Below are 15,737 nucleotides of genomic sequence, written 5' to 3'. Positions count from 1 at the left end.
TAGTTTTGTTCAATTCCTTCACCTGTTTGGTTATGTTTTCCTGTAATTCTTTAAGGGATTTTTATGTTTCCTCTTTAAGGGCTTCTACTTATTTACCTGTGTTGTCCTGTATTTTTTAAGGGAATTATTTGTGTCCTTCTTAAAGACCTCTAACATCATGAATTGTGATTTTAAATCAAATCTTGCTTTTCTGGTGTGTTGTTGTATCCAGGGCTTGCTGTGGTGGGGAACTGGGTTCTGATGATGCCGAGTGGCCTTGGTTTCTGTTGCTTAAGTTCTTGCCCTTGCCTCTCACCACCTGGTTATCTCTGGTGTTAGCTGGTCTTTCTGTCTCTGACAGTAGCGTATATGTCAGCACTCCTACAGACTGACTTTTTTCCAGCAGGATCTGGGTACAGAGAGCTGTGGCACAGGGTCAGCTTTGGTACAGGCAGAAACTGGAAGGATCCTCTCCCAGACTGTTCCTCGGTTCCTGTGTCCTGAGGGCTCCAGGAGGGTTCCTCTTGGGCTAGGAATGTGAGCAGAAGTGGTGGTCTCAACTGTGCTCTCAGGATTGTCTGTACTTCTAAAAATCCAGCTCTCTCCCCATGGGATCTGGGTACAGAGAGCTGTGTCTGAATTTTATTTCAAGTGCAATCGAAAGTCATGAGAATAGGGGCATCTTTACACACACTAACACTGACCTAATCTGTTTTACATCCCAGTCTGGTAAGTGTGTGTGAGGGGTGGGGAGAAAGGAGACATAATGAATGTAGGGAAACTGATTAGAAGGGCCTTTCCCCGATGAGAAATGATGGTGGTAGATTAGATTAGGATGCCTTTACTAATGCAGAAGCTGACCAAATTTGCCTATAGGCCTAGAAGACAGAGGTCGAGAGAAATCAAGGATGGCTTTTAGATTTTGGATTGTTGTTCTATCTGGGAACTGAGAAAACTGAGGTAGATGGTGAATGGGTTTGTTTGTCTGTCTGATAGTTGAAGTGCTTATCTGAAGTCCCAAGATCTGTCATCTGCGATGTATACGAGAGAGAGGAGGTTAAATAAAGATGACTTAGCGATGGACATGTGACCTGGATCTGGAGCTCTTAGGACAGGATGGTATTTACAGCCAGGAGACTGAGTGAGATTACTTCAGATGTTCATTATATTCTCCACTCTGTATGCTCTCCTGTCTCATAAAATTATATCCAAATTATATTGCAGTCATTATTTTAATTATAGTACTTATAATGATTTGGTATTACTTACCTTCTTGTAGGTCAAATACTAATTTCCATATCCTGTTATTAGCCAAGTGATTTAAAGATATTTGATTAATATTTTTATATATTTAAAGAAATATCTCATAGTTATATTTTGTTTTCTGTGCTTTTTTTTTTTGTAGGCAAAGTCATAAATAAAGATTTGCGACATTACCTGAGTCTGCAGTTTCAGAAAGGATCGATTGACCACAAACTACAGCAGGTCATCAGAGATAACCTCTACTTGAGAACCATCCCATGTAAGTACATGAGGGCATAGAGAAATGAGGCTTAACTAAACATCTAGAAGTAATTTAGCGAAGTGTTTTTTTTTAAAGAGATTTGAACAGTGGGTAAAAGTACTTGCTGCCCTGTCCGAGTATCGTTTTCCAAATCTACCTGGTTGAACTAGGTAGAACTAGGTTGAACTAGGCTGTCTTCTGACTGCCACATAGTCCGTGTGTGTTTACACACAGACACACATGCACACACATGCACTCATGCATTGAGGCCTGTGCACACACTAAATATTAAAAATGTATTTTGTATGAAATTGTGAAGACTATATTGGAGACAAGAATGAAACAAAAATTGAATATGAAGAAAATTCTCCTGAAGCCTGTATATGTTCAGTTTTTTTTTTTTTTTTTTTTTGGTTCTTTTTTTCGGAGCTGGGGACCGAACCCAGGGCCTTGCGCTTCCTAGGCAAGCGCTCTACCACTGAGCTAAATCCCCAACCCCCTTGTTCAGTTTTAAATAGAAAAGAATTGAAGACTTTATATTGTGACTTCCCACAAAGTGAGGACTACAATTTAAAAATATGTACTTAGCTGTTCTGTAAAAAATGTTTAATTATTTTGCATACATGAATGTTTTCCCTGCATGTATGTCTGAGCATCACGTGCATGCAGTAACCTCTGAGGCCAGAAGAGGGCATCAGATCTCTAGGGAGTGTCATTATAGATGGTTGTCAACTGGGCATGTCCTATGTGTGCTGGGGCTTGAACTTGGGTGCAGGGGTGGGCGGTAATGCTCTTATCTGCTGAGTCATTGCTACAGCTCCTGTTCACCTGTTCTTAATTAGATTTTATTCTAAAAACTAAAGTTCGAAAGCCAGTGCCTTAGACACTAAAACCAAGTAATCAAAACATTACTGGCTATAAAATCTACCCCTTTCCCAGTGAGGAAAAGAAGCAAATATTTCCTTCTGTGTGTAATCTATTTTGAATTTTTATTTAGTTATATGTCTTAGTGCAGAATCCGGATATTGATGTACTGGCGGGTTGTTGTTGTTTGTTTGTTTTTAATATGTAAATGAGAAGCCATACATACTGAATTTTGGCTTTAGTGAGTACAGGCTGGGGGAGAATAAAAAGTAGTAAACAAACAATGCAAAAGCATTCTTTTTGTCTGAATTACTATTTCAGAGTTTGTCTGTGAGCATCATAGCGATAGCAGGGCAGCTGACAGGCAGGCATGGTGCTAGAGCATAGCTTAGAGCTTATATTTGTCCACAAATTAGAGGCAGGGGGAGAGGGAGAGTGCATGAGCATTATCTGAATAACCTGGGCTTTTGAAACTCCAGACCTACTCCCTATGACACACTTCCTCCAACAAGACCCACACCTCTTAATTCTTCCCAAAAGTTCGACCTGCTGGACACCAAACATTTAAATACAGGAACCTATGGGACATTCTCATTCAAACCACCACAATTTCCCCTTTCAATTTATTTGTAGATTCTTGTGGATTCTACCTTTCATTCTGCAGTTCTTAACTGCCTCTCTTTTGTTTACTCTTACGTAATGACCAGTCTCTCAGCAAAGACTCCTTATTGTGGTTTCAGAATTACAGTTCCTCTATTCTTAGATCCTCACCCTGCTTAGACTGTTTTCCCTTCTCCTTCAATATCCCGCCATCTCTCCCAACAAAGAGCATGATGTAGAAACAAAGTGAAATAACAGAATTTGGAACCACCAATTCCCATGTTTTTTCTCCTCTTCGTCCTTCTTTTTCTTCCTTCTCCTTTCCTTCCTCCTCCTCCTCTTCCTTCTCTTCCTCTTCTTCCTCTTCCTCTTCTTCCTCCTCCTCTTCCCCCTCCTCTGTTATTATGATTGTTCAAAGCTTGTTCTATGCTAAATTTCCCAAGAAAAGTTTTTAGCAGTTTGTGGCTTTTATACTTTGTTCATTTGGATAGGTATTAAATTTGGAATCTTATTTTCTTTCCTTGACTATGTTAACTGAAGCAAGCAGTTATCTATTTGTTTGCTGGCATAAAGCCTTGCTTTAAAAGATTTTTATAGCAATCTGATTTTCATTACCTCTTAAGTAGCTTACCATTATGTTTGATGAACAACTCAGGACACCATTTTATTTATTTTATAAAATCACTCTATTGAAACAAACTCATAAATAAAAATATCATACAGCCAAATTAATGTAGCCACTCAAACACTTGCCCAGTTCCTGACTTGCTATGTGTCAACAACTTGTATTCAATTAGGATGGCCATCCCACAGCAGTGGGGCTTTACCTAGAGTTTTACATACTTCCTTCAACTACAGCCTTATTCAGTGATCCACCACACAAAGGAAAAACACAATAGTGTTGAAACTGTAAAAACCGTTGACTTTACATCCTCTAACATGATGCATGTGTCCTTTTGTATTCCATTGTTCCTCATCATCTAACACTGTATTTTCCTGTTCTTTCTACTTAAAAAAGAGTATTATAAAAAAAAACTTGAAAAACAAGTCATTCACCAAAATTAACCAGATCCAAAGTCTATATGTTTTAGTGAACTTCTATACATTTTGACTAGCCATTTGGAAGGGAAGCTGTGTAGCTCCAAATTGTATTTACACTCACACTGTTGGAATATATGTTATGCACTTATCCACCACCAAATCCATAAGAGAACAGAAAAGCTAAGTGTTAAGGACGAGGAAGGAATGCACTCAGTCAGTGGACACCAGCTATGAAGGAGGCTGTAAAGCTAATTCTCCTTTCTAATTCCATGGCCTTTTTAGGATAATGCTTTTAAGTTTCATAGATGTCGAGTTCCCGCTTCCCTTGATGAAATACATTATGGAAAGATAATGATGTACTTTTAAGACTGTCTTCCTTATGTGCTTTGCCCTTTTCATGTGTTGCCTTTTACTTTGCTATATTATCTTGGTTTTGCATTTCTCCACAGTGTGATATTTTGTCCTAGAAAGAAGCTACAACCTAAATAGTTTTAGTTCATAGGATGCAAGGAGTTGCAGCCTTTCAGAGCTTAATAGGACTTCTTAGCTTGTTTACATTCACATTTGTAAACGGAAATGTCGAAAATTTCCTACCTGAACCTGTAAATAAGGGTACATTAGTAGTGTTTAGCAAACTGAATGGTCATATCTGGTCTTTAAATACCATTCTTACTAAAAGATTTCAGATCTGTGTGGAGAAAATTCTGATAAAAGGTCTGAGAAAATAAAAGTATAAATGAGTCTAAATGGTTGTACTAGAAAGCATATAAATGCTTAAAACATTATGCGGACATACTAGAATTACACAGAAGCCACAAAGGGGAATTTACACTAACGTCCAAGCTTATTTAGAAGAGAGAGGTGCAGGCGGGTAGAAGCATGGTGTGCAAGTAGACAGGCACTCTTGTGGGAGATGCTGGGCTGTACAACAGTATCATGGTCCTTGGGAGAGGAAGAGACTGTGCTATAAGGCATTTTCTATACGACAGCATCAAGGAGAGCAGGGCAGAGTATGGCAGGCCCTGAGCCGAGAGATTAGAAATATAGATTCAAGAAGTCTAAAGTATCTGGAGAACTGTTTGGAAACTATAGGGTTAACCATTCCCAATGGTTACTTAGAGACATTTGAATTCTAAGCACTCTGAGCGGAGACCCCACTTGAACAAAGTTAAATTAAGCAAGGTCTCAAAGCATCAGGGAATATGCATGTAACTTTTCTTTCAGAAAGAGAGATTGTTTTTTATGTTACAATAAGAGAGACACCAAATATGAAAATATTTATGTCAAAAATCTAAGAAAAATCACTAGACATGAAAAAATAGTCAAATATGATCTAGAGTTTTCAAAATACAGGTCAGCTGATAGGAAAGATATAGAAATGATACATGAGACATACTACCACACAAGGAATGTTAGAGTTTTAAAAAATGTTCAAGGATTAAACCATGCAGTGAACACAGTCAAGAGAAAGTATAACAGCAAAAAGGAAGTAAAACTTAAAACTCAGATATAAAAACAGATTCCAGAATGCAGAAGTAAAGATCAATGAGTGTGAACACATAGAAATATAAACTAATCGAACTGAGGACCCAGCTATAGCACTCCTGGGCATATACCCAAAGATGCTTCACTATATCACAAGGACATGTGCTCCACTATATTACAATGGAAGAATGGATATAGAAAGTGTAGTTCATCTACACAGTGAATACTACTCAGCTATTAAAAACGAGGACATCGTGAATTTTGCAGGCAAATGGATGGAACGGAACTAGAAAATATCCTGAGTGAGATAACTCAGACCCAAAAGGACATGTATGATATGAACTCACTGATAAGTGGATGTTGGCTGAAAAATTCAGAATACCCATGGTATAATTCACAGCCAGATGAAACCAGATGAAGGAAGGCCCAAGTGTTGATATAGGGAAATATAGGGAGGGAGGAACCTGAGAGAGGGGAAGAGGAGGGGAAGGGGGTCAGGATCAGGAATGGGGGAGACAAGAGAAGCCCAGAGGGAGAATAAATAGAAATATGCAGCAGTGTGCAGTGGGAGATGGCGGTTGTGGGGACCTCTAGAAATTCCCAGACATGACGGATGTTAGAGGCTCCCAGGACCCAATGGAGATGACCGTAGCTGAAATGCCCAACAATGGGGAGATGGAACCTAAAGAGACCACCTCCGGTAGATAGACATGGCCTCCATTTGTGGCAGGGGGGCCCACCCATCTTTAAAATTTTTGACCCAGAATTCTTCTTGTCTAAAGGGACAAAAATGGAGCAGAGACTGAAGAAAAGGCCATCCAGAGACTGACCCAACTTGGGATCCAGCCCATGTGCAGGCCCCAAACCCTGATATATAACTGATAACATTGTTGTGCTTGAAGACAAGGGCCTAGCATGGCTGTCCTCTGAGAGGCTCTGCCAGCAGCTGACCGAGACAGACGCAGATACTTACAGCCAACCATTGGACTGAGGTCAGGGACTCCTATGGAAGAGTTAGGGGAAGGATTGAGGGAGCTGAAGAGGATTGCAACCCTATAGGAAAAAACAACAGTATTAACTAACCCACTAGCCATCAAGCAAACATGGCTAGTCCTTGGTCCCCATTAACACATGAAGCTGAAGACTGCATTGTCTGGCCTCAGTGGGAAAGGATGTACTTAATTCTGTAGAAACTTGATGTCCCAGGGAAGGGGGATGTTAGAAGGGTGAGGTGGGAGTGGGTTGGTGGGTGGAGGAACACCCTCCCAGAGGCAAAGGGGAGAGGAAATGGGGTGAAAAACTTGTGGAAGGAGGGCCAGAAAGGGGCAAGATTTGGAATGTAAATAAATAATAAAAAAGAACAGCACTCTATTATTATGACTAGTTACTATTTATTAGAATACACTGCCCAACAATAGTACAGTGTACATTCTTTTCTAGTAGGCATGAAATGTTGTAACTATGGTGACTGAACCACAAAAGGAGACTCAGTGAAGTAAGAATGTTTACATAATGTAAAATATGTTACTTCACTATAGTGGAAACTAAATTAGAAATTATCGACAGAATGAAATCTAGAAAATCTCCATACTTGGAAATTAAGTAATATTCCTAACTTGCTTATCAAAAAAAAATCAACAGAGAAATAAAACAAACACAGCAACATAGCAGAAATGTATCAAACATGTTGAATAAAAAATTTTCTAGGAAGCTAGAGCACCATTTGGATGGAAACATACTACATATTTGTATTAGTTAACAAAGCTCTCAGATGATACAAACATTTGTCTTAAGAATGGAAAGAAAAAGAATAGCATAAAGCAAAACTAGCTAGGAAAGAAATTAGTAGAAGTGAAAGCAAGACTTAGTGAAATAGGAAATAGAGAAAAACAAAAGTTGATTTGTTTTTTGCATCAATTTGATTGATGACCTAAAAATATAACCATACTACTTTGGAAAGAGAGAGAGACAATTAGATGAATTAGGTGAATATTAAAAACATTCTGAGAAATTTTATACTGAAATAAATTCCTCAAATTGTATGAAATGAACAAATTCTTCAGAATACTAAAACTACCAGTGCTCATTCTAAAAGATAACCCAAAAACTTTTCTTTAGAGAAGTTTATAGTTGGTAATTTTATTATAAAGAAAACTTCAGGTCCAGATAGTAGGTAAATTTTCCAAAAAGAAAATCAATTCCATACATTTTCTGGACAATAGAAGAGAGGATTTCGAACAAATCTTATTGGCTACGAGCACTTCCTGCTCATTCAGAGGATCCATGTGATTCCCAGTGCCTAGGAGGCAGCTCACAACTGTCCGTAACTCCAGTTCCGACCTCTGGGGGCGGGCAGAAGGCATGGACATGTGTACAGACATAAAGCACCCGTTATGTAAAGTGAGCTAATAATAAAATAAGCGGGGACAATTCCCAATTCACTCCGTTATTTGAACATTATTGTACGTAACTGAACAAAAAGTAGACAAATATTAAAATTAAACAATAGTAGACTTCAAATTTCATGAACATTGATTCAAAACATTTAGTAGTATTTCAGCAAATCAGTATGTAACAGTATATAAAAGGATGTATGTTAATTAGGGCTTATTACAGAAATGCAAGGTTAGTGTATAACTTGAAAACAAGTATGACACAGTAGAGGATAAAGTGATATTTTTTTATATATGTAGAACTTCTTATATTAAATTTAATTCCCATTAACATGAGAGTGTCTCAGAAAGCCAGTTTTTGCTCATTGCCTATCCATGCCAAATTACTATTTCTTGCCTACCTGTAATATTGGGACATTGTTCTTCTACCCTCCAGTACAGTGCTAAGCTTTGTCACTAGAGGGCACAGGAATGATTCTGGAAAAAGAACAGGTTTCTTCTCTTGGTTTCAGCTTTTGTCTTTTTGCTCTTGCTTTGCAAAAAAAAAAAAAAAAAACTAGTTAATTTCAGCAGTACCTAGCAGTCAGCTCCTCAGAGGAATTTCAGTGATACCAGTGAGGCGCTTGTCAGCATAAATAGTAGAGCCCTCATTAGTAGCGTCCTTAATTCTACTGTTACATCTACTTACCAATTGTTACATTGTGGCGGCTGTGGTGGATCAAGCTGTGTTCCTCACTTGATACAATAGCACCTAGAAGAGGTTTCTGGCAAGTTCAACAAGTGTTCCAGTTGTTTTTCTATTAAAACACCCTTTACCCACTACCACTCCCCTGGGCAGCTTGCTGGTGACTCACTAACTCTAGACTGTTCTGACCCACTTCCTGCCTTGACCCACTGAAGTGGCATTGTCTCCTAGCAATCCAGCAAGATTGTTTACTCTTACCACACCTGCATGAATGAGATCTGAAATAGAGATTTTGGGGCATGTTCCTCCATGGCAGGCTGCACTTGGGTATTTTTCCTTGGGTATAAGTTGGTACTTTTCAGAGTTATCTCTTAGTTCTACTTAGAATTCTTGTTAAATCTCAGTTAATTCTCTGTAAATACTGTTAATAGTTCTTTAACCATCCTGTTACTTTTTCTTTCTCTTTTCTGAATCCTGACTGTCAAAGAATTGGTAATGATAATGGTCTCAGAAAACAGACTCTCTAAGAAGGGATCTTGAGGGAGGTTTTGGTTGTATTCTTGATCTGGAACCAGTGCTCAGTTCTTTGCAGTGAGGAGTAGGAGACTTAAAGCTCATGACAAACTGAGGACTCACATGAGTTTAATCATGGGTTTTTTTTCTGTGGTTGACTATGACAAAATGCCAAATGAATCCAGTACTTATGAGCCCAATGGCTGCTGTACTTGGTTGACAGAACAGTAATGATAGCTGCAAACACTGTGATCTGGGATGGAGTGTTGCATAGGGAGTCCTGTACTACAGGAAGAAAGTAGTACGCTTTGTCTAATATTTTATTATTATGAACTAACAAGATTTTAATAACTTTTAAATGATTTCTACCAATACAGACACTTAATAGAGGAAATCTTTTAAAGAATGGAATATTAGTACAATATGAGTGCCAAATAACTAATTTAAACCATGTGTGGTGGCTAATATCTTTAATCCCAGAACTTGAGGCTAAAGCCAAGGGGATGCCAACAAGTTTAAAAGCAGCTTGAGCTGTAGAACAAGACCTTATTTCAGAAAAAGTTCTGTAGATTTGATGGCATAAACTCCCAGAATGAAAGTGTAAGACACATTAAGCAACCATTATATTATTTGTTAACCTTTGGTCTTGACAGATATTCCAGGTAGAGATTTTTTTTGATTTTTGTAGTGATATTCTCAGCTTGTTAAAAGACTGTTTAAAAATGTCTTCACATTGGACATTAGATTACAGATTGTATCATCTAATTTTTATGATGAAAATATTTTGTGTTTCTTTTCAGTTTGATTTTACCTTGAAATATCTAATGCTTTTACCTCAAAATTTCAAATTATCATACAGTAGTGTTTCATAATATTTACTGCTTATTTTTGCATTTTTCTGCTATAGTGTTTATGAAAGATTGAACTTTATAGCAAATACTCATAGTGAAAAGTGCCAGGGGATATTACTGGGTGGTATTCAAATAAGTAACCTTCAGCTCTCCCAGCAAAGTTAATAGTATTACAGGGAGTCCTATGTTGAAACTGCCAATTTAAGAACTTAGTTTTCAAAACCTGCTGTTTCTTGAAATGGCACTCACAGAATTTGTACGAAGCATAGCTATGCATATGATCACATTGATGTTGCTTTTGTAAGAAAGACACACCATTACAGACAGGGACTTGCAAACACACTTTTAGAGAATAGCTGCCAGTAAGACTGGATGGATTTTAAATGGTGCTTTCGTACATGCACTGTCCTATTGTCTGGAAACCCAGCTTGAACAGTTGATACTGGTTTCCAGTGTTGTCCACTCTTACTTTCAGTTGATATCAGTCAGTTTCTTTAAACCAATAAGCTCTACATCAAATTGTTAAGACTGTTTCTCACAGAATTGTAATGTAATTTATTCCATTTTCCTTATCAACTTAATTTATTTTTAGGATTTAGGAAATTTGACTGGTAACCTTCAAAAAATTTCTACATGTAAAGATTTATATTAATAAACCAGCTTATATGTTTGTGAGAATGTAGAATGATTTACCTTAGGAAAAATAATTTGAAATTTACATGTAAATTAAATATACATTTAATAATAGTAAATATACATTTAATAATAGTAAATATACATTTAATAATAAAGTTAAATATGCTATTCACCATATGATTCAGCATTTTCATTCTTAGGCATTAACCCAATATAAATTAATATGATTCTATTTAAAGACTTATAAGTTCTTGGCTTCTTTAGTTATAATAGCCAAAATTGAGAAATAGCCCCAGTGCCCATCAGTGGTAAATAGATCATCAGATATTAGTATCTCTTTATAGAGGCATCCTACCCATAAACAAAAAGAAATTTAGCACAGGAAAAAAAGAAAATCTTTTTTGAAAAACGGTGTCCTATCTAGCTGTTGTAGAACTCTATTATGTAGACCAAGCTGGCCTAAAACCCACAGAGACCTTCCTGGTTCTCCCTCCCAAGTGCTGTGATTAAAGGTATGCCCCACTGCCCAGCCTAAAACAGAGACCTTTAATAACATAATAGACCAAATGGAGCTAGCGGTTAAATACAGAGTTCTTTATGCAACAGCAGTGGGATACACATCCTCAGGCCACACACACAGTCTCTTTAACAAATTTAAATATATGAAGTGTCTCTCCTGACCATAGTGAAATAAACTAATAACAGGAGAAAAGCAGAAAACTACAAATGTGTGGAAGTTAAAACAGGGCACCTTTAAATAACAAGTGGCTGAAAATAGGAATTACAGTCAAGTTGAGAACTTATCTGGCATCAGTAAAACTGAAAATACAACATACCAAACCTTACAGGATGTGATGAAAGTTACGAGGGAAACCAGTCACCTGAGAATTTTAAACTTTGTGCTTGAAGGACCAACAACAGGGAGAAGCTGAACCCAAAGTCAACAAGAGGAAGGGATAGCGATGTTAAGAGCAGAGATAATTAAATACAAAATAGAAAGGCCATAGAAGAAATGAGTGAAGCCAAGATTTTGAAAATGAACAATTGGCAGAGCAAACCTTAGTGTCTAAAATAAGAAAGTGAAGACATGAAAACTGATGTGAGAGTTATGACAATACTAGGAATAACTGTACACTATGCAGTTAGTAACTAGAGGAAATAGGTAAGTGACTAACCAGAAACAAAACCTTACCAGGACTGAATCATAAAAAATCAAAAAACATGAGGAGACCTGTGACTATTGGGGAAATTAAAATAGTATTTTTCAACAAAAAGCCTAAACCCATTATAACTATTGACCCCTAGTCTTAAAATATTAGTAAATCTAATTCAGTTAAAACAATAATCTGTAATGAATAGGTGGGATTTATACCTGCAATATGAATATAGTTTAACCTATGAACCAATAAATGTACATATACATCTCAGTTAATACAGAAAAAGTATTTCACAAAATTTAATATTCTATTATGATTGAAAAATACCATACTCATCAGATTAGGAGTATAAGGAAAGGAAACTACTTCAGTATATAGAGAGTGTATCTGACAAGTCCACAAGTAGCATCACACTCATCAGTAAGCTTTTTCTATACTATGAGGTGACATACGAGGGAAGTTTATTGCTGCTATACTGTTCAGCACAGTATAGAATTCTAGCCAGAATAATGAAACAACAAAAAGACATAGAAGTCATTCTGCTTGGAAAAGAATGACAAGGACCTTTTTTTTTTTTCAATAAAAGACATAATGTCATACGTCAGAAGAAATTAAACATGGGTGCGTCCTAAGCCTCGTTCCAGACTAAAGAGGCCAGATGCAGACAATTAGTATAGGCAGCCTACTGTTCCATGCACAGGAAGCTTCTATTAAAAGCAAACTGTAATGTCAGTAGATCAGCTGCTGCCATAGAAATGAGGCCACAGAAGGTCCTAGGAAAACTTGGGGCTTGTGGTTTTTTAAACTCACAGCAATTATACTATTAGAATTAGTACATTTCATTATAGGTAAGTTAATACTCCAATACAATGACCAAACCTCCGTTTTTGTATTATTTTATTCCATCAGTAATTTAAAAATAAAAGTTTGCTAAGAATTTGGTTGGGATATAGGTCAGAGGTAGAAGGCTTATCTGACAAGCTTGCTCCCCAAAGTAGCATGGTGGCACATGACTTTAATCTTAGCACTTGGCAGGCTGAAGCATGAGGATCACTCTAAGTTTGAGAACAGCCAGAGCTGTACTGTGAAATCTTGTCCCAAAAGAAAAAGAATGAGACACCTAGAAATTAACCTAAATGAGTATAAGGTTTCTTTTTTTTAAAAGATTCATTTTTTTTATTTTATGTATATGAGCACACTGTAGCTGTCTTTGCACATCAGAAGATACCATTACAGATGGTTGTGAGCCACCATGTGGTTGCTGGGAATTGAACTCAGGACCTCTGGAAGAGCAGTCAGTGCCCTTAACCACTGAACCATCTCTCCAGCCCCCATAATATTTTTCTATAAGATAAGACTAAAAAGATCTCTCTTTCCACCATCTTGGTGCCTTTGGAGGCCTGCTGGGAACAGGACTTCTAAAAAAAAAAAAAAAAAAGCAAGTATGTCTGGAAGGCTGTGGTGCAAGGCCATTTTTGCTGGCTACAGGCGAGGCCTCCAGAGCCAAAGAGAACACACGGCTCTTCTTAAAATTGAAGGTGTTTATGCCCAAGATGAAATTGAGTTCTACTTAAGCAAGAGGTGTGTGTACAAAGCAAAAAACAATACAGTGACTCCTGGAGGCAAACCAGACAAAACCAGAGTGATCTGGGGAAAAGTAACTCGGGCCCATGGAAACAGTGGCATGGTTCGTGCCAAATTCCAAAGCAACCTTCCTGCAAAGGCCACTGGACATGGAATCCGTGTGATGCTGTGCCCATCCCGGATCTAAACTAATGGAGAGTAAATAAATAAAAGTAGATTTGTGCTCTTGTATTTTTTTCACATCTGTCCTAAAAAAAAAAAGACTAAAAAGATCTGAATAAATTGATGGGAAGTGCCTCTAAAACTTTTTTATTACACTTATTCATTCACTTGGGAGGGAGGAAAGGTCAGAGGGACAATGTGAGAGACTCAGTTCTCTCTACCAGGTTGGTCATGGGATTAAACTCACTTTACCTTGTACGCCATCTTGCCAGGCAATAGAAATTTCTGGTTCTTTCATTTTGAGCCGGAGACTGGAGAGATGGCTCAGTGGTTAAGGGCACTGGCTGCTCTTCCAGAGGTCCTGAGTTCAAATCCCAGCAACCACATGGTGGCTCATTTTGAGCCTTCCTTTTATGTATTTGATTCTAGAAGCTATAGAGGAAAGTTATTACTGGAAAATAACAAATTTTGTATGCTGTTTATCAGTTTATCGTGAAAATAGAATAATTGTAGCATAATAATAGGATGTAATAGAAAGCCTGGTGGCAAATACTCATTTCTACAGAATTGTTGTGACTGATAATTGGCTTTTTAGTAAATCCTGGTGGGTATCATTGGAATAAATAGGAAACGGGAATGCTCTTCATGCTCCCTCCTCTCCACTCTCCACTCCACATCTATTTCACTTTACTTAGGAACGATTGTGAGTCTGACTTTGCTACAGTACTTTCTAAGGCTACACACGGCTTATCCACTCAGAGGACGTATTGCACAACTGTGAGGACTGGAGCTGTATCCCAGCACCCCTGTAATAAGCCAGGCATTCTGAGAATATCTTAACTGCTCACAGATGGGCGTGAGGAGGAGGAGGATGACCAGGCCTTGCTGGCTTCCAACTTTGCTAAGGAAACTCAAGCCCAAGTTCAGGGAGAGATCTTGCCTCTGAACGACAGGCAAAGGTGATGAGGAAGGACACATTACGTTGTCATTTGGCCTTTGCATCTATGGACAGGTATTGCACTTGCACACACATGCCCACACATATTCACACAGACATGTGCATCATACATGTGAGTACCCCACACACACAGAGAAAAAAATAAAACAAATCAGAGTAAGAGGAGATAATGCCTGTTTGGGTATTTATTTCTCTAATGCAAATTATCTCAGATACGATTGGTAAGTGTGCATGATAGCAATGTAACAGGTTGTCTTAGTTCTTATGTCATTTTTTTCACAAGCTAAGTGTCTTATCATCAAATAGAACCAAGAAATCAGAATAAATGAGCACAGCTGAATGCTGTACCTGAGGGAACTCAAGTAGAAACGACGGGGCCTACTTCCTTCAGTGTGGCCTCTGTTTGATCATAATGGTTAGTCTTAAGAGTTCTGTAGCACATGACTTACCCCATCATTTAAAAAAAATAGCTTCTGGACTCTAGTACTTTTTATTAGAATTTTAGCATTTATTTTCAACTGCAGTAATATTTTATTAGAACTATTTGTTTTGTTTGCAGGATTGTAATAGTTTTTGAAAGGTTATCTCTGGCTCTAGTTTCTCTTCAGTGTCTATTGGACACATGTCCAATAAGAAGAAATTACTTTTAGAAAGCTCATACTTCATAGAAATGTTTTCTATGTAATACATGTTCTTGAAAAGGGACTATAAAACTTCATCATTAGTACAACAATTATCTCATGTTCTAAAATAATAACAACTGGGGCACAATCTTACAATAGAGTTTTAAATCATCTTTAGAGATGAAATGATGGTGTATTGTACAGACTCCTGTCAGATTAGATTTACTGATTTATTATAGCATCAAGAACCTAAAGACCTACAAATTAATTTTTTAAAAGGTAGCTACTTTATAACAGAAAATCTATATAGCTAGTGGCATAATTTATTTTCTGTTGCTGTTAGAAATTACTGAGACTGGGTAGTTTATAAAGAAAAAGGGTTTGGGTTTTGGGGGTGGGGTTTGACTCATTAATCTGAAAGTTCAAGAGCATGGTGCTAGCATTTGCTTGGCTTCTGGTAAGAGTTCATAGCAGAAGGGAAAGTGAGTGTCTTTGCTAGGGTTTCTATAATATCATGACCAAAAAGCAAATTGAGGAAAGGGTGTATTCCACTTACACTTCCCTATTTGCTGTTCATCATTGAAGGAAATCAGGGCAGGAACCTGGAGGCAGGAGCTGATACAGAGGCCATGGAGGGGTGCTGCTTACTGACTTGCTTCCCCTGGCTTACTCAGCCTGCTTTCTTATAGAACCCAGGACCAC

At 37.7% G+C, this 15,737-nt stretch overlaps 1 protein-coding gene and 1 long non-coding RNA gene across 4 annotated transcripts in view; one reads left to right on the top strand and one right to left on the bottom strand.

Annotated features, from left to right (window-relative positions):
- LOC147996471 (uncharacterized) overlaps window positions 1-8,737 on the bottom strand; it is a 29,700-nt gene extending 20,963 nt beyond the window's left edge. The window contains exons 1-2 of one of the 2 annotated variants that reach the window (XR_015676701.1): window positions 8,555-8,737; window positions 8,268-8,398 (exon numbers count right to left, since the gene is read on the bottom strand). This is a non-coding gene — a long non-coding RNA (uncharacterized LOC147996471). The remainder of the gene's footprint in view (window positions 1-8,267; window positions 8,399-8,554) is intronic. The other variant, XR_015676704.1, reaches the window with a different exon arrangement.
- Window positions 1-15,737, top strand: part of Magi3 (membrane associated guanylate kinase, WW and PDZ domain containing 3) — a 197,971-nt gene that overhangs the window by 104,918 nt on the left and 77,316 nt on the right. For both annotated transcript variants that reach the window (XM_087616098.1, NM_139084.3), the window contains 1 exon segment: window positions 1,385-1,501. In XM_087616098.1, coding sequence (XP_087472224.1) covers window positions 1,385-1,501 — 117 coding nt within the window.

This window comes from Rattus norvegicus, chromosome 2 (genome assembly GCF_021556685.1).
Source record: "Rattus norvegicus strain SHRSP/BbbUtx chromosome 2, alternate assembly SHRSP_T2T, whole genome shotgun sequence".
Lineage (NCBI taxonomy): Eukaryota > Metazoa > Chordata > Mammalia > Rodentia > Muridae > Rattus > Rattus norvegicus.
This window is presented reverse-complemented; position numbering and strand designations above follow the sequence as displayed.